Raw genomic sequence first — 24,746 nt, 5'->3', positions numbered from 1 at the left:
CATAAATGTTACCCAATAAATAAAGAACTCAAGTGAGTTCAGTAGACAACAGAAAAGAATATGGGGGGTGGGCATTTTATGAACTATGGAAGAGTAACTGATAGAAATACCATTGTTCCGTTAACAATGATCTAGAAGATATATGGAAAAGATTGTCCTTGCTCATCCCGGGAAATCAGGGTACTGAAAAACTGACACCAAAGAGGGTGGCAAAGGAAATGATGTGGTTAGTGAGAAGCCTTGAGAGACTGAATAAACAAAGAGACAAAGGCTAGACCATATTTGACATTAGAACTCCGACTCACAGTCTCTGCATCAACCAGTCCTGGAAGCCACATCACAACTTCTCTAGCTGTAGCAATCTACTCAGAATGGTCAGGATTTGGCCAGCTTCCCTAATTTTTGGCCCCTCCTCCACCAACTCAGGACCAACCAGAGAATGCCAAATAGGCCCCCCAAACCAATCACATAAGATGCCCTGCTTCTAGTTAGCCTGCCTCCAGTTTTCCCATGTCAACAACCTCCAGTGACAGAACACCTGAGCCTTCCTCCTTATCTCACTATAAAGCTTTCCCACTCCCCTGCTGGGTTTAAGTCAGTCAAATGCAAGTAATGGAGGCTGACTCCCTTGCTTTAGCAAGCTCTTAATAAATAGCCTCTGTTTGTTCTCATTTGGGTGGTCTTTATTTTCATACCTGATTTCAGTTAAAGAGATGGATAAAATAAACTAAGAAAAGGCTACAAACACAAAAGATCTTATTTCATTCATACTAAAAATATTTGTTGTTTAAAATGACAAGATACTATAAAAAGGGATAAGTGGGGGAAATTCCATTGACTTGGATAGGGATGAGAGTTTCAAAGACAGGCTTTAAGGGTAGGCACATATTTGTGATTAAGGTGACTGAGATCAGAAGGATGAGAGAGCCCAGTGTCTGGAGAGAATATGTTAACAATAAGAGGAGACAATATCTGTGATTTAACAGAAAAAGGTACAAAAAAAGAAGGGTATACTTTAGATGATTAGAGGTACTTGGAGTGCTTTAAATACTAGCAACAAGTTTTAAAACAGACAGGTAGGCAGGCAGATCAACTGATCAATTAATAGAAAATTTCGTTGTCCTAGTTACTGGATGGTATAATTTGAGAGTAGCTTCCATATTTCTATACATGCTTAGAATTAGAAGACAATCTTACTATGTAAAGCTGGCAAATTATAAATTATACCAATTATTTTTATGTTAGCAGAGGACTCTGTGTAGAACTCAATTATTTTACATAAATAAATTTACCAAGTCTATGAGTAAGAATTTATTAAAATTTTCCAACCAATAAATAATTTTAGAAAATATTGTTACAAACCAATTTGATAGCTTTTCTTCTTAATTCCCATTCATTCCACTCATATGATCTCACAACTGTTGGTGGCAATATGTGGGTATCCGTCTGAGTGCTACTTTCACACTTTGTAATTGGTTTTATATAATGTTTGTCAATGTCTCTCATCTAAAGAAATGGAGTTTTGTAATTAGTACTTGTAAAACATAAACATAATTCGCAGATAACTAAAAATATTTAGCTAAAACTGACAAAAGATTAGAAAAACAAGAAGTTTTGAATATGGAATATACTTGCAAATACCAGCAGAGAAAAATAAGCTCATAGGTTAATAGGCTAAATGTAATTATTTTTCTGAGCATTAGGCTTCGTGCTTGATTTTGTGAACTTAATGTAGGAAGTATATTTTGGAAGGGGAAAACACACCTCGTTCCCAAATCAAATGCCCCTTCCCACTTTCCATAATTAGTACCATGAAGTGAATACCTTGTTGGAAATGGGTAGAAATAACAGATAGCTATTAAATATAAGGTACAAATCACATCTGTTTAAACTATTAAAACCTCTTTAGGACATATGTTGAACTCAAACTATGCATAGATAGCAAATTATTACCCAAGGTTTTTTTGTTTGGTTTGGTTTGGTTTTAGTTGAATATATTAATTTTCTGCTGGGGCATCCAATATTAAGTATTCAGTAATCCCAGGCTAAACAAGATAAGATTATGCTGTATATGAAGCTGTTGGAAGGACTGGTAGAGGTTTAAGGAACTCAGGTCATAGTAAAGTGTAAAAAGAAGATACTAACTTCTTTCCCCAAATCAAGCAACAAATAATCACTGAGTGCCTACCATTTCTGCCTTTAAAATTATCTTATAAAACAGGTAAGTAAAAACATGCTGAAAAGATAACTAACAATACTGTGCATTACACGTAAGCGGCAAGTAAATAAGACGATAAGGACTATATGGACTATAGACGGAGAAAACTCACTTCCATACGTATTGAAGGTCACTGAGAACAGCTGGGGAATAAATAGGGAGGGAAAAAAGGGAAAAACAAGACCAAGTGTGTAGGGAAAAATTGTGCTTTGGTGGAAAACTACACATTGTCTACATATAGCACACTTTTCTGGTTATCTGATTCTAGCCTTTCATTGTCTTTAAACTATTTTACAACTCTGCAAGTTGTAAATAAGTGATAGCAAGGCCAAATAATTTCTGGCTATAGACATATGAAGTCTGACCTGTCTGTAGAGGTTAAGCTGACTTCACTTTTCCTATGTAGGAAAATCAGTGTTGCCTCTATTTACATATTCATTTGAATATTCCTGATCTATAAATGTGTCTGTTCTTAGGATTCTCTTTTGAACCAGTGATAATAACATCTACCTGGTTCCCTCATTGATTAATAAATAGATTGCACTCTTTCACAGAAGTTCATTTTTATATCTGCATGAGAATCATCATTTTATTAATTTTTGAAAATTACCTTTTAACAAGTAGAAGACCATGTGATAGGTAGAATAGGTTTGAGGCTAGTACATAACTCATTGCTTATTTGACATGGAGAGGTCATGGAGAGAATTAGTAAAAAAAGAAGGATAAAAACACATGTAGGCCTTGAACGCCAGGCCAAGGAGTTGGGATTTCATGTTACAGATAAAGCACTGAAGATTTCTGAATTCAGAGTAAAATGGTGAATGGCATTTTTCCAATTTGAAGAATAATTATTAAAATTTTCTCTGTTGTAAATTTTCCTCTCATTTTTTTTAGATAGTTGGCTCCTGCAATCATTTTTCTAAATTAGAAGTTTCTATAATACAGTATCTCATTGAGCACAAAAATTACATATATTAAACTTAAGATACCAGCATTTATACTGCTCATCAAGAACTATGATCTCCAGGAACTGTATAGCTTAAACAAATTTGGGAACCACTGACTGAAAAATTAATTTGGTGGTAATTTGAAGAGTGAAACATACAGTTTGGGGCCAGAAATAGCTTTAAGGCTTTTTTTGTGATAAGTGGCCATATAGTATGTCCAAAATAATATCTATATACAAGGGTACTTCAAAAAGTTCATGGAAAAATGGAATTAAAAGACAATACACTTACAGATAAAGCACTGAAGATTTCTGAATTCAGAGTAAAATAGTGAATGGCATTTTTCCAATTTGAAGAATAATTATTAAAATTTTCTCTGTTGTAAATTTTCCTCTCATTTTTTTTAGATAGTTGGCTCCTGCAATCATTTTTCTAAATTAGAAGTTTCTATAATACAGTATCTCATTGAGCACAAAAATTACATATATTAAACTTAAGATACCAGCATTTATACTGCTCATCAAGAACTATGATCTCCAGGAACTGTATAGCTTAAACAAATTTGGGAACCACTGACTGAAAAATTAATTTGGTGGTAATTTGAAGAGTGAAACATACAGTTTGGGGCCAGAAATAGCTTTAAGGCTTTTTTTGTGATAAGTGGCCATATAGTATGTCCAAAATAATATCTATATACAAGGGTACTTCAAAAAGTTCATGGAAAAATGGAATTAAAAGACAATACAAATCTTTCCACAAACTTTTTGAAGACCCCTCATATGTATATATACACACACACATACATGTATATGTCTGTGTACATATATATATTTACACATTTTTTACTCAAAGAAATATACACATATATTTATAAGAAAGAAAAGTATGTTTTAAAAGTCACATAAAAATTCACGTTATAAAGAATTTCAAGTTTTTTGGATAGGGGCAAAATGGTGGACTAGAGGTGCCCAGGGCACATTCTTCCCACAGAAAAAGACCAGAATAACAGACAGCTAAATATTGGCAGGAGCACCGGTAACAGTATGTGGGGGTGGTAGGAGACTGGTGAAATCACTGTGGAGTGTGAAAACCCAGGATGGTAGCATAGAGAGAAGAGATAGGCACATGGCTTCAACCACCATGTCTCCGACAATTGAATGAGCATAGGAAGGATTTTCCTTTGTGATGAAAGGTAGGCAGAAGACCCATATCTACCTCCATCCTCACCACAAAGGCCCACAGCTCCTTTGGCAGGACTATCCCAGGGCCAAGTGTGGGAAGTGCCCTAGAAAACACACAGTGCAACACTCTAGAATACTAGCACAAATGGTGCACTCCCCACCCCCCACCCTCGGGACCTAAACCAATGCAGGAAGGCACCATCCTGAAACCAGAGTCATTATGGGACTGTGCCCTGTTCTGGGGCCAGTAGTCATGGTGCTTCCCCAGCCTTAAGGCTCTGCTCTCCACCCACTGCACTCATAGGAGAAGCCATAATACCAGCCCTGGTCCAAGAGGCTTGAAGCCTGGCCTCACAGCAGCTGTAACTCTAGTTCTACAGTTTGGGAAGCCAACCCTAGTCCTACTGAACTGATGCACTCCTACATCTCTGACCAAAGAGCAGACAGGTGGACCAAACCCCATTCCTCCCTCTAACCCCAGACCCACCAGCTGACTGAATTGTGTGCATCTGAGCCCCCAGCCCAGAAAAATAGCTCAAGGGTCTCTACCATAACAAATATACCCTTGGGAGTGGAAATAAAGTGCATCTGCCCTTCCCTGAGAAGCTGTCAGGCAATTCCATCCTAAAAAGTCCTGCCTAGTGGCCTTGCCAACAAGCCCAGAAGTGGCTGCACCAGCTCCTTCATTGCACATCTGCCTAGTGGCCTTGCCAACAAGCCCAGAAGTGGCTGCACCAGCTCCTTCATTGCACATCTGCCTAGTGGCCTTGCCAACAAGCCCAGAAGTGGCTGCACCAGCTCCTTCATTGCACATCTGCCTAGTGGCCTTGCCAACAAGCCCAGAAGTGGCTGCACCAGCTCCTTCATTGCACATCTGCCTAGCAGCCATGCCTAGCAGCCCTGTCCACTGCCCAGAAGCAACTAGAAAGGCCACTTCTCTGAAGGCTTGCCTAGCGGCCCTGCCCACCACACAGAAGTGGCTGGTCAGGTCACTTCTCTGCAGGCTTCCCTAGAGGTCCCACCCACTGCCCAGAAGTGGCTGGTTGGGGCACCTCACTGCAGGCCTGCCTAGCAGCCCTGCCCACCACATAAGAAGCAGCTAGACAGGCCCTCTCACTGTAGCCCTGTCTAGTGGCCTTGCCCACCTCCTGAGAAGTGGCTCAACAACTCCACCTGTGGCAGTCCAGCTCCTGAACAACAGAGGAAAGCACGATCCTGTGGCCACTGCTGTCACCAGGCCCCAGAGCACTGCCACCACCACTGCCCTTCTCCCCACAAAGCAGTCCATCTCACTCCACTGATGCTGAGCCTGGGTGCCACCAGCTCCATGCCACCCACATTCAGATATTCCTGCATTTTACCAGGTAGGAGGAAAGAGGAAAGAGGGAGAAGCAAAGACCCAGGAGAAGCTTCTGCTTGCAGGAAAGAGGAAAGAGAAACCCCACCCAGGCTCATTCATTCAAACTGAGGAGCATCAGTACATACCAGTGCACCTATCAGGGTCAAAGAATGCTAGGCAGGGTGCTAGAAAGACTTCCCAGGGTCAGCCACCTCAGCCAAGGAGAAACAAGGCACATAGGCACTTCTCCCAAGAGCTCGGGTCTCACCCATGACCTTGACAATCCATCACAGTGTCATACACTTCAGGAAGAACCCCCTGAGTGCTCCAGTGCCTAGAACACAAAAGCATTTACATGCAACTTCAACACTGACTATGGCTAAAGTAACTACATAGAGACTACACTACTGCATCTACCCGGAATCAAAACTAAAACACCATAACCAATGGTAAAACAAAACACATCTACAGGAGGGAGTATCTCTCCTTAAAAACCACTCCAGAGTAACAGAAGGAGCAATGTCTCACCAGATGACCAGACATGAATATAGGGATACTAGAAATGAAAAAAAAAAAAAAGGTGAATAAAATAATTTTGCCTAATTTGTTTGAAATTCTGTTCTTAATAAGATTATGTATTATAGAGTATCAACTATTAAACTTAATTGTGTATCTAAAGATAAAAAAATGAAATGATGAAAATATAAATAGAAACTCCAAATTAAATGCAAAATTAAAAATCACTTTTTAGAAAAGAAATTAGAGGCAAGAAACAGAGCATACCTGGGGGCCCAGGCAGGAGCTGAGGGCTGCTCACTCCTCCAGATGGCAGGCAAGTAACAGAGCATGCCTGGGATTCTAGGCAGGAGCCAAGGGCAGCACCCTTGACCCAGAAGCTGGCAAGGAGCTTGCCCAAAACACCACTTCACATAGTGGCCCTCCATCCACAGTCACCACCACAGCCACAGCTGCTGCAAAAACAGCTCAAAGCTACAGCAGTAGCCACAGCCACCATGAAGGTGGCCTACCAGACCTCAACTGCATTGACACAAGGAGTGGCACCAGTGAAGAACAGAAAAAGAAGAGGATACCTCTCTCCTCAAAGCCCATCCCAGTACAATAGAAGAAGCAACAGCTCTACCAGATGACTGGACACCAATGCAGAGATACTAGAAATAAAATATCCAAAAAATACGGCACCACCAAAAGAATACAGTAATTCTCAAATATCAGACCCTATAGAGCAGGAAACTCTTGAAACGACTAAAAGGGAATTCTGAGCAACAATGTTAAGGAAACTCACTGAGATTAGAGAAGACTCAGTTAGACAACATAATGAAATGAGAAAAAAAAAAAATCCAGGATATGAAGGAAGAAATTTACAGAGAGATAAATACTTTTAAAAAGAATGTAGCAGAACTCCTGGAACTGAACAATTCATTCAACAAAATAAAAAATAAAAAACAGAGAACTTAAGTAGCAGGCTAGAGCAAGTGTAAGAAAATTTCTGTCTCAAAGACAGTCTTTTTCAAATAACACAGGTGGACAAAACAAAAAAAGAATTTTTAAAAATGAAGAAAATCTATGAGAGCTATCGGACTACTTAGTGCACAAACATCCAAATCAAGGGGAGGAGAAAGGAAAAGCCATTGAAAAACTATTCAATGAAATAATAGCAGAAAAATTCCTAGGTATTGGTAGAGACAGAGACTTTCAGATCCAAGAGGCTCAAAGATTCCCCAATCAGATTCCATCCAAAAAGGTCCTCTCCAAGATGTGTTGTAGTCAATGGTAAAAAGTTAAAGACAAAGAGAGGATCCTAAAAAAAGCAAAAGAAAACCATCAAGTCACCTATAAGGAAACCCCCATCAGATTAAAAGCAGATTCCTCAGCAGAAACCCTAGAAGCCAGAAGAGAATGGGATGATATACCAAAAGCACTAAAAGAAAAAAATTGCCATTCAAAAATACATACCCAGCAAGGCTATCCTTCAGAAATGAAGGAGAAATACCGTATTTCCCAGACAAACAAAAACTGCAGAAATACACCACCACACAACAACCCCTAAAAGAAATCCTTAAGGGAGTTCTGCATCTAGAATAAAAAAAAATAATAATAATCACTTCCATGAATATATGAAAGCACAAAACCTACTGATAAAGAAGATACACAAATAAGCCCAGGCAGACAGGCGGAGTTACACCAGCAGCCAGGAAGTTGGGGTTACATAGGTGGCTGGGGCCTCATAGAAAGCATAAGCCACACAGTGAGGTGCACTGTACAGGAAGAACTACTATGTTGCGAGAAGGGCCATGACTCTGGGACTAGAAAATGGCACAGGCAACCATGAAGTTTGTGGGGGCAGGCTGGGGCAGGAGCAGGAGAAGGGTTACTGCTACAAAGTGCTCACGTCTAAGCAGATCTTTCTGCAACAAGGGAGAGTTCCTCATGGCTGATCCTAGTGTTGGAGATGTGGCAGTGGATATAGCCACATGCCTCTTTCTCCTCCATACCACCCTGCTTGGTTTTCATGCTCCATAGGGTCCTCACCAGGCTCTCACTGCCCTCCTATGCTCTGCCACTGATGATTTCCCTTGTACTTAGCTGTCTATTCCTTGCTCTGGTCCCCTTCTGTGAAAGGATAATGCATTGAGCACCTCAAGTCTGCCATCTTGTCCTGCCCTTCTCTTGACACTACCATCAATAACAACCTGAAATGTAAATGGATGGAATCCTCCACTCAAAAGACACAGAATGGTTGAGTGGATTTAAAAACTAGACCCAAGTATATGCTGCTTACAAAAAATTCACCTCACCTTTGTAAAGACACACACAAACTAATAGTGAAGGGACGGAAAAAGATACACCACACAAATGGACACCAAAAATGAGCTGCAGTAGCTATTTTTATATCAAATAAAATTGGCTTTAAACCAAAAACCATAAAAAGAGACAATGAAGGTCACTATATAATGATAAAGGTATCTATTCAGCAAGAAGACAAAACAATCATAAACATACAAGAACCCAGTATCAGAGCACCTATATATATAAAGCAAACATTATTAGACCTAGAGAGAGAGAGGCCCCAATACAATAACAGTTGGGGACTTTAACACCCCTCTACACTCCTCCCTCAACACTGGACAGATCATCTAGGCAACAGATCAACAGAGAAACACAGGACTTAAATTGCACATTAGACCAATTGGATTTGGTAGACATCTATAGAACATTCCATCTAACAACTACAGAATATACTTTCTTCTTTTCAGCACAACATTTTCCAGGATAGACCACATGTTATGTAATAAATCAAGTCTCAACAAATTTTTAGAAATTGAAATCATTTCAGTATCTTTTCAGATCACAACAAATTAAAACTAGAAATCAATAACAAGCAAAATTTTGGAAATTATACAAATACATGGAAATTAAATTACATGCTCCTGACAAGCTATGGATCAAAGAAGAAATTCTTCAAAGATTGAAGTAGTAATCAGCAGTCTCCAAACAAAGAATATCCCAGGACTGGATGGCTTCACTGGTGAGTTTTACCAAACCTTTAAACAGGAATTAATACTAATTCTTTTCAAACTATTCCAAAAAGTTGAAACAGAGGCCATTCTTCCAAACTCATTCCATGAGGCTGGCATCACCCTGATACCAAAACCAGACAAAGACAACAAAAAAGAAAACCACAGCCCAATATCCTTGATGAACACAGATGCAAAAATCCTCAACAAAATATGAGCAAACAGAATACAACAGCACATCAAAAAGATAAAACATAATGATCAAGTGGGATTTATCCCAGGGGATGAAAGTATGGTTCAACATATGTAAATCATTAAATGTGATAAACCACATCAACAAAGTCAAGAATTAAAACCATATAATCATCTCAATAGACACAGAAAAAAGCATTTAACAAAATTCAACATCCCTTCATGACAAAGACAAATTAGGTGAAGAAGGAAAGTATTCCAACACGATAAAAGCCATATATGACAAATCCACCATCAATATCATCCTGAACTGGAACAAGACAAGGATGCCCATCCCTATTTAACATAGTACTGGAAGTACTAGCCAGAGCAATCAGGCAAGAGAAAGAAATAAAGGGCATCCAGATTGGAAAAGATGTAGTCAAATTGTCCCTGTTTGCAGATAACATGATCCTATATATAGAAAAACCTAAAGACTCTACCAAAAAACTCTTAGAGCTGATAAATATATACAGTAAAGTTGCAGGACATAAAATTAGTAGCATTTTTATACTCCTCCAACAAACTACCAGAAAGAGAAATCAAGAAAGCAATCCCATTTTCAATAGCTACCAGAAGTAAAGACTCTACCAAAAAACTCTTAGAGCTGATAAATATATACAGTAAAGTTGCAGGACATAAAATTAGTAGCATTTTTATACTTCTCCAACAAACTACCAGAAAGAGAAATCAAGAAAGCAATCCCATTTTCAATAGCTACCAGAAAAATAAAAAACGTAGGAATGAATGTAACCAAGGAGGTGAAAGATCTCTACAACTAGAACTACAAATCACTGCTGAAAGAAATTAAAAGGGACACAAAAAGATGAAAGACATTCCATACTCATGGATTGGAAGAATTAACACTGTGAAAATGTCCATACTACCCAAAGTGATCTACAGATTCAACACAGTCCCCATCAAAATGACATTCTTCACAGAAATAAAAAAAACGACCCTTATGTTCATATGGAACAACAAAAGGCTCCAAATAATCAAAGCAATCCCTAGGAAAAAGAAAAAAAGAAAAGCCAGAGGCATTACATACCTGGCTTCAAATTATTCTATAAATCAATAGTAACAGAAACAGCATGGTATGGGGTATTTGTATAAGTACAGACACACGAATCAATGAAATAAAATAGAGAACACAGAAATCAATCCGCGTACTTATAGCCAACTGATCTTTGACAAAGGCACCAAGAACAAACCCTGGGGAAAGGTCAGCCTCTTCGATAAATGGTGCTGGGAAATCTGGATGTCCACATGCAGAAGAATGAAACTAGACCTGTACCTCTTGCCATATACCAAAATCAGCTCAAAATGGATTAAAGACATAAATATAAGACCTGAAACTGTGAAACTCCTAGAAGAAAACATAGGGGAAATACTTCAGGATGTAGGACTAGGAGAAGACTTTATGAATCAGACGTCAAAAGCACAGGCAACAAAAGAAAAAATAAGCAAGTGGGATTATATGAAACTAAAAAGCTTCTGCACACCAAAGGAAACAATCAACAGAGTGAAAAGACAACCTCCAAAATGGGAGAAAATATTTTCAAACTATACATCCAACAAGAGATTAATATCCAGAGTATACAGGCACTCAAACAACTCAACAGTAAAAATCAAGTAACCTGATTAAAAATTGCACAAAGGAGCTGAATAGACATTTCCCATAGGAAGACAAAAAAACAAATGGCCAACAGATACACAAAAAAATGCTCAACATCACTAAGCAACAGGGAAATGCAAATCATAACCAGATGGAGATATCATCTCACCCCAGTTAGACTGGCTATTATCAAAAAGACAGAGAATCAAAAAGACAAATACTGGCAAAGATACAGAGAAAGGGGAACCCTTCTACACTGTTGGTAAGACTGTAAATTAGTGAAGCCATTATGGAAAATAGTATGGAGGTTTCTTAAAGATAGAAACTACAGATAGAACTGTAAATCAAAAAGCTGAATCCAAGCAAGTATTTTTTTAAATAATAAACCTGGACCAAGTTGGACTGATCCCAGGAATGCAAAGTTGGTTTAACTTTAGAAATAAGTTAATATAATTCACATTAACATTAAAGTGTAAGAGTCAAATGATGATCTCAAAAGATGCAGAAACAGCATTTGATAAAATTCAATAACAATTCCTATAAAAAAACTTTTGGCAAATAAGATTAAAGGAGAAACACAACCTGATAAAACAAAATTCATGGAAAAATATAACCACCACCACAATCATGACATATCAAAAATCTTTTGGGGAGATAAGAAGACAAAGGTGTCCAACTTCACCACTTCTTTCAACATTGTACTAGTGTTGCTTATCAATGTAGAAAGAAAAAAGTGTAAACTGTAATATGAAAGTATAAAGTAAACATATAAAATTACAAAGTATAAATACAGGCTTACATTGTGTGGCCTGTGACAGGAGCTAGCGCTTCTTCTGATCACTCTAACAGAGAAACAACAGAGCTACAAGAGACTAAACTGTACCTGCCTCTATTTCTAACAGTCTCAGGTTTGACTTTCACTTACTGCCTCACCCCACCAAAACAATGCTGGTAGAAATTTATTAATCTTTTTTTTTGGGGGGGGGGGAAGTCAATATAAATTTATAGCAAAAATAGGAACCAGAATTTTTGGCAGCAGCAGAAGAGATTCAATTCGGTTTCTTTTCTGTGGTTGTTGACTATTCTCTAGCCTCACTGTAATGAAAACTGCACATTTTTTCAAAGAGAACAAGAAGCTGCTGGAGATTTGGTTCTGGCAGCGACAAAGGATGTGGAGATCTCTGCACCATCTCGAGATCTGAGTGTGACAAATTTTTGAAGGATGTGCAATGTTCAATCATAAGTGTAACAAAAACTGACAAGCAAGAAGCTTATATACTCAGTGACAGTAGTATGTTTGTCTCCAAGATCGGGAGCAACGCCCCGCTTTCCAAGCGGTGCACTATAGCAGTGCGCCACCGGGCCGGCCCAAGCCAGAATTTTTTTTGTTAGCTTTGAAACAAACTTAAGTCAGACCTCCTATGATGACCTGATCAAGAAAGTTGTAGAAGTCTTCAAGGAGAAAAATTTGTGACCACCCTGCTTGTAAATCAGAGTTCTAAATGTTGCACAGTACTTTCTTTGCCCTGAGAAGATTGAAGGTATTAAATGTCTTGATTGCCAGAGTGCAATATTCCGCGACTACAATTTTGTTTTAACCAGTTTTGCTAAAAAGCAGCAACAACAGCAGAGTTGATTAAGACAAATGCAAAAAAAGGTGGTGGTGGTTGCTTTCTGGAGATTGATACTGGGGTCCACCCTTTCCATAACCACCACCTTGTAGTTGCAGAAAACCCTAGATGTAATGATAGTGTAATTATTTTGAATTGGATGCAATATTATGTCAAGGAGCTAGATATCTTGCATGAATGCTCTTTTCTGTGTTTAAGTATTCTATGCCACTCTTGCTGTGAAACTGAAGTGCTGGTAGAAAAAACCTTTTAGTACTAGATGAAACTTTACAATACTTGTGAAAACAATTGTTTGGTTTACACACAGTGTAATATTTCTCTAGGAATCATCCAAAATTCCCCACAGAGCTTTTGTTCTCATTAGGTTTTAGTCTTAGCCTAACCATCTGGGACATTAAATTGCTGCCAGAATTTTACATCCAGTTACTTCCATTTTCTAGAATGTAGTCTCTACTAATGTTATTGAGTCCAATTTCTACTTCCTGCCGATGTTTTTTGCCACAGCAATTAATGATTTTGTTCCTCAGGTCAGTCCTCTTAAGAAAATGATGGCATTTATTCATTTGGGGTATTACTACGTTAACAGTATTGCTCCCTGCATTTGTAATCCTCCAATTGATTTCTTTCTTCACCATGATATTCCCCCCAATACCCTTTTCCCTTCCTCCTGAGATTAAGCAATACACTGTTAAAAAAAATTATATATATATATAAAGCCTAGGGAAAACAACTGTTATTGTTAGCAGATGTTATAGTTGCCCACATTTAAAAAAAACAGACTCTAAATATCAATAGACTCTCAAATGTCAAATACTAAAATTAATAAGGGAGTTCAATATACAGAAGTACACTGCATTTCCATAATATAAGCGATAATCAATTAAAATTCAATTCCAAAATCAACAGCATTTAAAATAGCAACCAAAAATATAAAGTCCCTATGAATAAATCTAATAAAAGATGTACAAGTCCTTTACAGGAAAAATTATAAAACTAATTAAAAATTATAAAATTACATTGAAGTTTTGTATAGGGAGACAATGTTGTAAAAATGTTGTCTCTTCTCTTACTGATTTACAGATGCAAATTTCAATCAGAATACCTTCAAGGTTTCTTATGGAATTTGACAATGTATTTCTCAAATTTACACAGAAATTAAAGAGTCAAGAATAGCCAAGACTTTTTAGAGAAGAAATGTTGGGAGAACTTATTCTATTAGATGTCAATTTATAATTTATTCTATTATAAAGCTATACTAAGACATTCATACAGGAATTTTTTTTTTCGTTAAATTTTTATTTTGTCAATATACAATGTATTAGATTATTATGGCCCATCACCGACACCTCCCTCCCACCTCCCTCTCTCCCCTCCCACCCAAGAATGTCCTTTCCATTTGCTTGTCATACAGGAATTTTTAAAAAATTGAATAATTGAAAAGAATAGAGAGCCTGAAAATAAGCCTACACTCATTGTAAGATATTGTAGATCAGCAGGGAAAGGACAGAATATTGAACAAATGGTCCAGGATAATTTCTCTACAAATAGAAAAAAATTAAGATTGAGTTTTTACCTCCCACCAGATACAAAAGTCAAGTGGATTAAAGACTCAAGTGTGAAAGGCAAATCCATACTTTAAAAAAAAAAAACAGTGTAAGAGAATATTTTTGTGATCTCAGGATACATGAGGACTTCTTAAACAAGACATAAAAAGTTAAAGACATGAGGAAAAAAGAATGATAAATTACACATTCAAATGAAAGACTTTTGTTCATCAAAATACACCACAAAAAGAATGAAAAGGGCTGGCTGGTTAGCTCAGTTGCTTAGAGTGCAGCCTTCTAACACCAAGATCACAGGTTTGGATCCCCATACCAGCCAGCTACCAAAAATAACAAAAACAAAAAAGAATGAGAAGATGAGCCACAAACTGGGAAAACATATCTAATAAAACATATATTTAACAAAGAATTTGTATCCCAAAAAACACCTCCTACAAATTATTAAGAGAAAGACAAATCAACAAACAGAAAATTGGGCAAAAGGCAGTCATTTTACAGATATATATTATTTAGGAATACAAAAATGAATGGCAAAAACTAAAAGAGACAAGAAAAAAATAACACCAAGTTCATAAAGTGGTTAGTGCTGGGAGAAGAGAAAAGAACGAGGATGGAGAAGGGTAAACAGGGACCTCTGAAATACAGTAATATTTGTTTTCTTGTTATAGGCAAGGAATACAAACGTGTTTGTTTTTTATTATTTTAATACAGTGATACATATTATATCCCTTTGGCTTATATAAATATTTTACAATTAAAGGTATAGTTATATTATTTGTTAAAAATGAGTAGAACATATTTCTCCCCCGTGTAGTATTTCTGTTTCTAGACTTTTAGTTTTATTTGATCAGAATTGATGTATAAATGCTTTTTAAAAAAATCTATATCAGTTACTGTTTTAGAAGTAGGTAAAAAATAAAATATAACTAAAACCATCAAGTTTTATTAAGACATAATTAATAAAACTACTGTAGGAAAAAAACACTAAGCAAATAGTATTTTTATGGATGGGATAATCCAATATAATGTACATATAAATTCCCTCACAAATTATTTCATTAGCTTAATGCAATTCCAGTTAATATCCCAGGAAGATTTTGGGGGGAACATTGCAAATTCATTAAAACACTTACATGAATAATTTTTAAAAATAAAAGACAAAGAGTAGGGCTTCCTTATCAGATAATAAAATATATTACAAAGCAATAGGAATTAAAATAGTGTGGTACAGCATAGAGATAGACAAACAGATCAATGGCACAGAATAGAGAGCCTAAAAACAAACCCATTTCATGTGAAAATTGTTAATACAATGGAGGTGCATCATATTTAGTGGGAAAAGACACATTATTAACTGACATCAGAAAAACTGGCTCACAACATGAAGAAAAAAATAAAATTAGAACCTTTTATTATCTCCAAATTGACTAAAGATCTAAATGTAAAACATAAATTAAAACAGAAGTAAGTGTGAAAGAATCATCTTAGGACAGAGAAGGATTTCCAAAACAAGACTTAAAAAAAAAAAAAGTACAATCTTTAAAGGAAAAAATAATAGATATTACTACATTAAAATTAAAGATGTGTCTTCTGTGAAGGACTCCACCGACAAAGTTGACACAGGTGACAGACTGGGGGAAAACATTTGCAACTTTTATAACTTATAAATGGTTAGTATTTAGAATAGATGAGGAACTGCTGATCAATCAATAAGTTAAAGATGGAAAGAGTAGTGTAGAAAAAAATGGCAAGAGTTATGAATAGTTAATGCACAAAAGGAGAAACCTGAATGGATAAATAGATATAAGAAGAGATGCTGAATTTCACTCTCAGAAAAATGCACAATAAAACAATAATGAGATACCATTTTAAATTTATCAAATTGGCAAAAATTCCATCCCAGGTAATAGCAAGTGCTGGCAGGATTATGGGTGACAAACCTCATGTACTGAAATCGGTACAATCATTTTGAGGGTAATCTCTCAGCTGAGCCAAAAATTGTAGGCCTATCATTTGGCACACATACAAAAGGACACTAAACAGATAAGGCCAATCTCTTGCCATTGCAGGAGGAACCTAGAACACTCTAAAGAATTGCTGTAAAATAGTACAGCCATCACAGAAAACAGTATGGAGATTTCTGAAATAAGTACAGATAGAACTACCATATTATCCAGCAATCCCACTTGTGCGTATATACCCAAAGGAATGGAAGTCATCATGTCAAAGGGATACCTGCACTCCCATGTTCATCATAGCTCTATTTATGATAGCCAAAATACAGAACCAACCTAAATGTCCATCGATGGATGACTGGATAAGGAAAATGTGGTACATTTATACATTGGAATACAACACAGCCATTAAAAAAAATGAAATTCTGCCATTTGTAGCAACATGGATGAGCTTGGAGAAAATTATGGTAAGTGAAATAAGGCGGAGGCAGAAAGAGAAATACCGCATGTCCTCACTCATAAGTGGGTGGAAGGAAGGAAAAGACAAGACAAGACCACAGTAACTCATTCATCTTTCAGAAGGAGAGAACAAATCTATGATTACTAGTGGTGGAAGGAGGGGAGTGCAAAGGGGGTGGGGAGAGATTGGATAAGGGGCACAAATAATAATTACAGTTTGTAATAACGAACACACTAATAATATTGATTTAATCAATACATGTTATACACAGGTGACAGTAGTCAACGTTGCACCCAAGATATGTATTAAAAAAATAATAAAGTACTGAAAGAAAAAAAAAGGGGGGTGCTGGAGTTTCACATCAACAAACTGGTAGCACAATCTCAGAACAGCGTCAACTGAGCTGTCCAGAGACCTGACTGCCATAGCTCCTTCCCACACCCTCTCAGACAACCAAGACCATTGCTCATTTCTGATCTCCCACCGGTATGTTCAGACTGCCCTCTGTGCTTCACCACCACCAGCCCTACAGTCCTTTTATTAATTACTGCTTGGATTCCTGCTGGCCAGGTCAGTGGTACCTAAACCCACCTGCTTCAGAGTTAAAATGTTGATAAAAATAGCAAATAATAGACATTTAAAATCATGTATTGGTTTTTATTTTAGTGAGTTTTAAAAAAAGAAACCAAGCAAGAGGGGAGAGAAAGAAAGACTGATTGAAAGGTAAACAATGAAAATGAGAGAAAAAAAAGAAAACAAGAAAAAGATACAGCATTAGAATGTGAGCTCCATGCACGCAGGTATTTTTATCTGTTTCATTCACTATTAAATTCCCCATGCCAAGAATAATTCCTGGCACATGATAAATGGTCAATTAAATATTTGATGAGTGAGTTAATGAATATGCACAGACATACAATAAACGCACCTTCAAATCCATTTTGTGACCTTTCAGACTGATACAATTTAAACCTGTTAAACTGTTTTACAACTCTAAGTAAGTTATCATCTATGTTATCTGTGCTGAGCTCCTCCAATTTTAGACACAGAAATGATGTATTTTCAATTATTTAACTAAATGAAGTCTTTCTCTTTTAGACTTTTCCAGTCTGTTAACTCATCAGTTTGATTCCATGTCATGTTTTCATGATTCTTTGTGGATTCCATTAATTTCCATTTTCAGATGTGAATCTCTTTCAGATAGCCTTGTAAGACCCTCATCTGACCCTGTCTCTGCCTGGACTTGGGAACCATTCTAAAACAAAATATAACATTTTAATTAACTATACTTTTAAATGTCATAAATTCTTAAAATAGCGAGCCTGCTTACCTGAGAATGTGGAATGAGTGTTTCAAACTGTTGATGAAGTTCAAGCAGCTGAATTAATTCTGCATTTTTTTTGGCCTTTTCTCTAATTAAATCAATATAATTTTCAGGATTTTCTTCAAATAAATATGCAGCATCTCTGGTATTGAAAGTATAATACTTTTCTTTATATTTCAAAATTCCAATTGCTGGATTTCCTAAAGTAAAATAAAAAAATTAGTTATGAAATATTAAGTGATTCTATGTTTGTAATACACCCACAAAACCGTTCCCTATACACTCCATTTTTTACATATCACTTATGTTTCTATTTTGCTAAAATGTTATAATTATTTTAAATTATACATTTCATTAAATATTTTAGGTGAAATTCATATTAATTTAATATTTTTATTTTTAAAGTATGACTTTAAAATGTATTTTATGTAAAAATACTTTCCAGATATAAGACATTTAAAAATCTTTTATGAAAAGCTACTTAGTCATCTGTCAGATTTTCGAATCTACTTAAACTGCTATAAGGATTGTTTTAAAAATAATTCTGTGAGAATTATAAAAATGGGACATCTTTTCCAAAATGCAACTTTGCATGTTAGAAAGATACTACATAGAATACAGTTTATTAAATATCCACACAGTTTGCAAAAATTATATAGGAGACAGTAATACTGTCTTATTCATTTATTCTTTCATTTATTCAACAGGTATTTATTGACCCTGTTCTTAGTACTGTAAAGTCATTGCTCTCAACAAACCACATGTAGCACAGGCCACAGATTGACCAGTGCTACATGAAATAAATAAATAAATAAATAAATAAGCAGTTTAAACACATAGTAAAAGGAAGGACGATGAGATGAAATTGATATTTTAAATTGGGTGATTGGGAAGGTTGAATAAAATGAGGGAGCAAGGCACATATCTATCTGAGGGGCAGAGCTTTCCAAGTAGAGGGAATAGTAAGTGCAAAGGCTCTGATGTGAAAGTAAGCTTAAGATGTTCCAGAACAGGGAGGAGCCAGTACAGCTGGTATAGAGTGAACAAGGAAAAAGTGGTAGGCAATGAAGTCAGTGAAGTCATCTGAAAAAGCCCTTGACTGGTAAACCACATTGTCACTTTGGGATTTTAGCCATGTGGTCTGCACTCCCACAAGGAAGGAAGGAAGTCCTGCACAATTCCTCTGAAGTAATGCAGGTTGCTACAGCCTGGAAAATAACATAGTAAGTAAAAATAATGTAGTAAACAGAAATAAAGTAGTCCGGACTAACTTATTCAGAGAGGAGTCTGAAACCTATAGCCCCACAAGCCCTTCTACTTTTCTATTTCTCCCTCTTTCTTAGAATCATAGTTGGTGGAAGCTGGAGAGAACCATACAGACCTCCTGATTGGTCCTTTTCATTTTCCTGAGGGGAAATTGAGGTCCACAGAAGGTATGAAATTTGCTGAAGGTTACTCAGTTCACTAATGCTACAAACTGGGGCTAGAAACCAGGCTTTCCTGAATCCTGACACACAGCGTTTTCAACCACATCTTGCTACCTCTGTCATCACCCCACATCCATATATCTTTGTGTGTGTGTCCCTCATGACTCCCTGCCCTTCTTATTTGTGTTGGAAGGAAGGAAGGAAGACAAAAAGAAAAGAAAAAGAAAAAGAGAAAAAAAAGCCACCTACATTCCAATGCTTTTTATTTCTGCATGACTCTTGATTGTTTTCTCCCCAGTATGAGTGACCCTCACTGGGCTCCAGAATACTATTGTCTCAGTTCCTCATGGTAAACCCTTTGTTACTCCCATCAGGAAAAATGTAATACCATAAAAAATGAGCTGACTTGTATGTTCCCTCTAGCCTGTAGCACACAATCCCAACAATTCTTTATAATGAAAAAAATAACACCCACATGTAAAACATAACAAAAGTAATAAAAGTAATTATACAGAAAGAAGAAAAAGGATGGCATAAGCTAAATAAGAAACAGTTATGTCACACTGTTTTCATTCTAAGATAAACAGTTATGTCAAACTTTTTATTCTAAGCAGGCTTCTTGTTATTGCAAATTCACACAATACTTTTTGGATAGTAATTTATTTCATCTCAATGTCTGGTTTGCTCTTTATGCTGAAGGAGTTTTAACAATATGTACATGACAGGGAAATTTTTACTTGATAAAACTTTCTTAGAGGGATCTAATTTATAGAGAAATCCTGATCTATGTTAATGAAATTTAATTATAAAGTGACAAACATTTTTCAATAAACACAGTCAAATAAGTGTTGTTCTTTCAGTAATTACTTTGGACGATGACATATTTTTAATAATGCTGTGTAACATTTCTATAATCCTTCACTTGGCAAATGAGTCATCCCTCTCTATGGTACTGTAGTATCCATATTTCATAATATGCACATTCTATTAATTATCACTTATAATTTCTTTTTTATGCCAATCTACCAGATTATACTGTGAGCACCTCCAAGACGACTTTATCAGGATTATTTTTGTAGTTTCTTTCCTAGTTCACCATCTGATTCCACAGAGTTTAAAAAAGTGAATAAGTGAGTGACAATGACAGCACTCTACATAAATAAAAACCCAGGGAAGGGGGAGCAATATTGTTTCCAATGATATACCTGGAAGGAGAAGTCCATCTGTTGTAGCAAATGTATAAGCACAAAATCCCCGATACTGAATTAACAATTTATCAAAATTCGCTGTTGTTTCTGGGAAAAGCCACTCTAGTTTTCTGCAATCCGCCAAATGTACTCTATCTTCTAAAATGAAAGAGGAAAAGAAGAAAAGCTTTTATTCAATGAAGTTAAATTTCTTAAATAAATCAGTAGTAGCTCATCATAAACATTAACTTTTTATAGTTTTGTACTTTTCCTGATTGGCAAAAACTTGACACAAAACCAGATTTATGGGGAGGGCTATTCAAGCACAGAAGTACAGATAACCTCAGTGACTGTCCAAGGTCACATAACTTCTGGGGCAAACTTGCAGATAGAACTTTGCCCCAGAATGAAGAGCATAGAGGAGAGGCCATTTCAGAAAAGCATGCTTTGCAGCTGAAGGAAAAGTTGACAGAAACTCTTCCGAAAGGGTAAGTGGTGCTTTCCGCTGCTGCAAGGAGACAAGCGGAAGAGACTGACTGCTACGTGATCAAGACAGAGAGCAATCAAGTTCATTCAAGCTGGTGTAGCTCTTAAAAATATACTAGTTGGCAAAATACTTTGAATGTGATGCTATATACTAGGACTTTCGCTTCTTGAAACAGTAAAGAATGCTCTAGCAGAAAGAGTCAAGGAAATAAATGTCTCTTTGCAGCTTGATTTTGGTAACAATATGTTCAATTTTTTTTTTTTTTTTAAAGATGACCGGTAAGGGGATCTTAACCCTCAACTTGGTGTTGTCAGCACCACGCTCTCCCAAGTGAGCCACAGGCCGGCCCTAACATGTTCAATTTTTGTTCTTTAGACTTTTAAAAATTCTTCACAGTGTTGGTTTACCTATTTACATTCGATAATGAGGGTACTTCAAAAAGCTCATGGAAAAATGGAATTAAAGGATAATATGAATCTTTCCATGAACTCTTTGAAGACCCCTTGTAGATTTTTTTTTTTACACAAATAATAACATGTATTTATTAAACGTTGCTCCCTGAGGTTCTTAGCTTTCACGATCCCACCTACACTCCTGTGCCTGGTTCTAAACCCAAGCAGTGGCCACCACAAATGACCTTGTGGGTAAAACTAGAAAGAAATACACCTCTCTTCTCTTTTTTCCTGATATGCCTAAAAACCTCCAAAATTGATGAGATGTGGGGGTTGTAAATCAAAATTTTTAGAAGAACATTGGCTCTTCCAATTCACTGAAGCAGTAACTTGATAAATGGTTTCCAATGAGTAAAAAGTTCTGACATATGGTAGGAAATGACACATCTAAATCTAAGAAGTTGCAAGTAAACTGTCTTGCCAATATAGCTGAGTTTAAAGCCCACTGTTAATGTTACTTTAACTTTTCAGTGTCTTTTACTATATACTTAGACATGTTGTTTTAATGAAATAAAATGAATAGTAAAAACTTGAACTGAAAGGATGCTTTTGAATCTCTGATTTAGTTTTCAGTTTTTATGTATTCTAATTGTTTAAGAAAGGAAATCGCTACTACATTTTTATTTTCCATTTTTACAAAAATAGAATTTGAAAAGGAAATTCATAGAATAAATCACCTAATTTCATTTTCTAAAAAATCTTTCTAGGCAACAACTTAAGTCCCAGACTCTATTCTGACATTTCTCATGAATTTTTAGTTGTCTTTAGCTAGGATAAAGGAGACCAAAAAAGATGAAAAGTTTGTTGATAAAGAAAACCTTTCTATAAGAATTAATGCATCTCTTAAAGGGCTCCAAATAAGCTCAATTAATTTTACTGGGATAAAATGTATTGGTTTATCAATTCTCAACTTGAATCTGAGGTAGATATATAGCGAATAATATTCTAAAGGAACGGAGATTTATTTGCAATAAATATAGCAAGGATTAATATCCTTTTCTACTAAAAATCAATAACAAAATCACCAAGACTGCAACAGAAACACACATGCACAGAAAATCATTATTAACCAAAACATTAACAATAACATTAAGAACGGTTATTGCTGGATAGTAAGATATTCAGTTTAAATATCATGTTTTCTACATTTTCTATAATGAACATTAGTACTTTATAATCAAGAAAGATGTTTAATGCTTTATCAGAAAAAAAAGCATGAAAGTTTTAAAACAAAAGAGTGACTTTATTCTAAAGATAATTTTAAAAAGAGGAAATAATGGATGATTTCCATTTACCCATGTGTTCTTTCATTCTACACACATCAGTTTTCACAGTCACTCCTTCAAGAAGACTTTGCATTACTTTCTCAGGAAAGAGTAGTTCATGAATACCCAAGAATGGCTCAAGATGAGTGGTTAAATTACTCAGGACACTGACCAAAACGGTTTCATCCTGAAAGCTAGTCCACAGACTGGAAAGCGCAATGAATATAGGCTGAGGAAGAGGGAAAAAAAAAAAAAAGTTCAAAATGTAACCGTATAATACAATTACAAATCATTTATTCTTAAAAATAAATATAATTGTCATTTGCAAAGAAATTAATTCTTCTTTAAGTCAAGTGAAAGTCTTATGAAGATTCTAGATAGAAACTGAACTCATAAATTATGAGAAAATAAACCTGTATTTTATTTTAAAACATTTTATTTTGGTATGATTGTTATAAAGTTAATTTACTCAACAAAAGCCAAACACATTTGACAACCTAAGAAAAATTTATGGATGCTTCACCTCAAAAGGCCAAGGGGAAAATATCTTTTCTTTTTTTTTTAAAAAGCTAAACATGACTCATTATAATTAGATTTATCTGGTCCAATCATGATTCGAAAGGCCCTGGAAAGTATAGAGATATATCTTTGGACATGTCTTGTAAGCTGCAAGTTAAAAATTTTAGGTCACTGAGATAAAATTTTTTTATTCCTATTCAAGGTCATTGACTTATAGAACAAACAAAAAAATCAACTGGACCCCACATAAATATTATACAACTTAGCCTTTTGTTTCTTGGTTTTTAAAACCAAATATTGGGAATGATTGCAGAAAGTTATCAGAGCATCAAATGCTCTATACAATATTGCATGAACATTTTATACAGCCTTGTCCAAATAAGGGCTGCCAAGTTTGTTCATAAAATGGAACAGATAATCAGAAAGTCAATATAAGTGGAGGCGTGATAAACAAAGTTATTATTATCTGTCATTTCAGAAAGATCACAAGTTAAATCACCTCTGTGCTGGAGGCAATTTCCAATCAGCTACTATAAACACATTTTCAACACTTTCTATGAATTATTTCTGTTGCCACAGCCAATACTGATATTATGGTTATTATACTATATATATCTGCATTTCCTTTAGTAGCAATTCCTTATGAAGGGGAATCCTCTCACCCAACTTCTTTCATACTATTACTACAAAATAACCATAAAGAACAGGATCAACTTGTATAAAACTAATGTTTTATCTTTAGTAATTAAATATAATTATAATGACTTCTTCCAATATTATAGTACTTAGGAAATTCATCCTTAACAAGGTCAAAGTTGATGAAAAATACTTACAAAGACTTGTGACGTTGGGACAGCTGTCTTTGATTTTACAGTCATTTTTAGTTGTTCCAGGTGGGCTCCTAACTGCTTTATCATCACTTCCACTTCTTGAGCACAAGTAATTATATCTGACTGTGAGGACAACATAATTTGCATTAATATTTTTATAATTTCACTCTAATATTCATATGTGTTTAATGTCCTACCTCCTATATTTGTGGAATGGATGAATCTTTTGAAATACAATCGATATAATTTTTTAAAATGTATATAGGTATTCTTAGGCATTAAATCTTTATTTTTTTACATTTTATTTATTTATTTATTTATTTTTAAATTTTATTTTGTCGATATACAATGTGGTTCATTATTGCGGCCCATTACCGAAACCTCCCACCCTCCTCTGTCTCCCCCCTCCCACCCAACAATGTCCTTTCTGTTTGCTTGTCGTATCAACTTCAAGGAATTGTAGTTGTTATGTCTTCTTCCCCCCCAGTTTTTTTTTTTGTGTGTGTGTGTGAATTTATTTATTTAATTTTAGCTCCCACCAATAAGTGAGAACATGTGGTATTTCTCTTTCTGTGCCTGA

General features: G+C 35.8%; 1 protein-coding gene across 1 annotated transcript; it reads right to left on the bottom strand.

Moving 5' to 3' along the window:
- Nucleotides 1-1,362: 1,362 nt before the first annotated feature.
- Nucleotides 1,363-24,334, bottom strand: LOC103582176 (UPF0704 protein C6orf165 homolog; the record flags this gene model as incomplete). The annotated part of the gene is made up of 5 exons (XM_008563842.1): nucleotides 1,363-1,506; nucleotides 18,006-18,199; nucleotides 20,632-20,772; nucleotides 22,848-23,046; nucleotides 24,170-24,334. Coding segments are annotated over 5 exons (843 nt in total), but the record flags the coding sequence as incomplete, so codon positions are not given.
- Nucleotides 24,335-24,746: the final 412 nt, after the last annotated feature.

This window comes from Galeopterus variegatus, unplaced genomic scaffold (genome assembly GCF_000696425.1).
Source record: "Galeopterus variegatus unplaced genomic scaffold, G_variegatus-3.0.2 Scaffold15178, whole genome shotgun sequence".
Lineage (NCBI taxonomy): Eukaryota > Metazoa > Chordata > Mammalia > Dermoptera > Cynocephalidae > Galeopterus > Galeopterus variegatus.
Note: the sequence above shows the minus strand (reverse complement) of the source record. Positions and strands in the feature narration are given on the sequence as shown.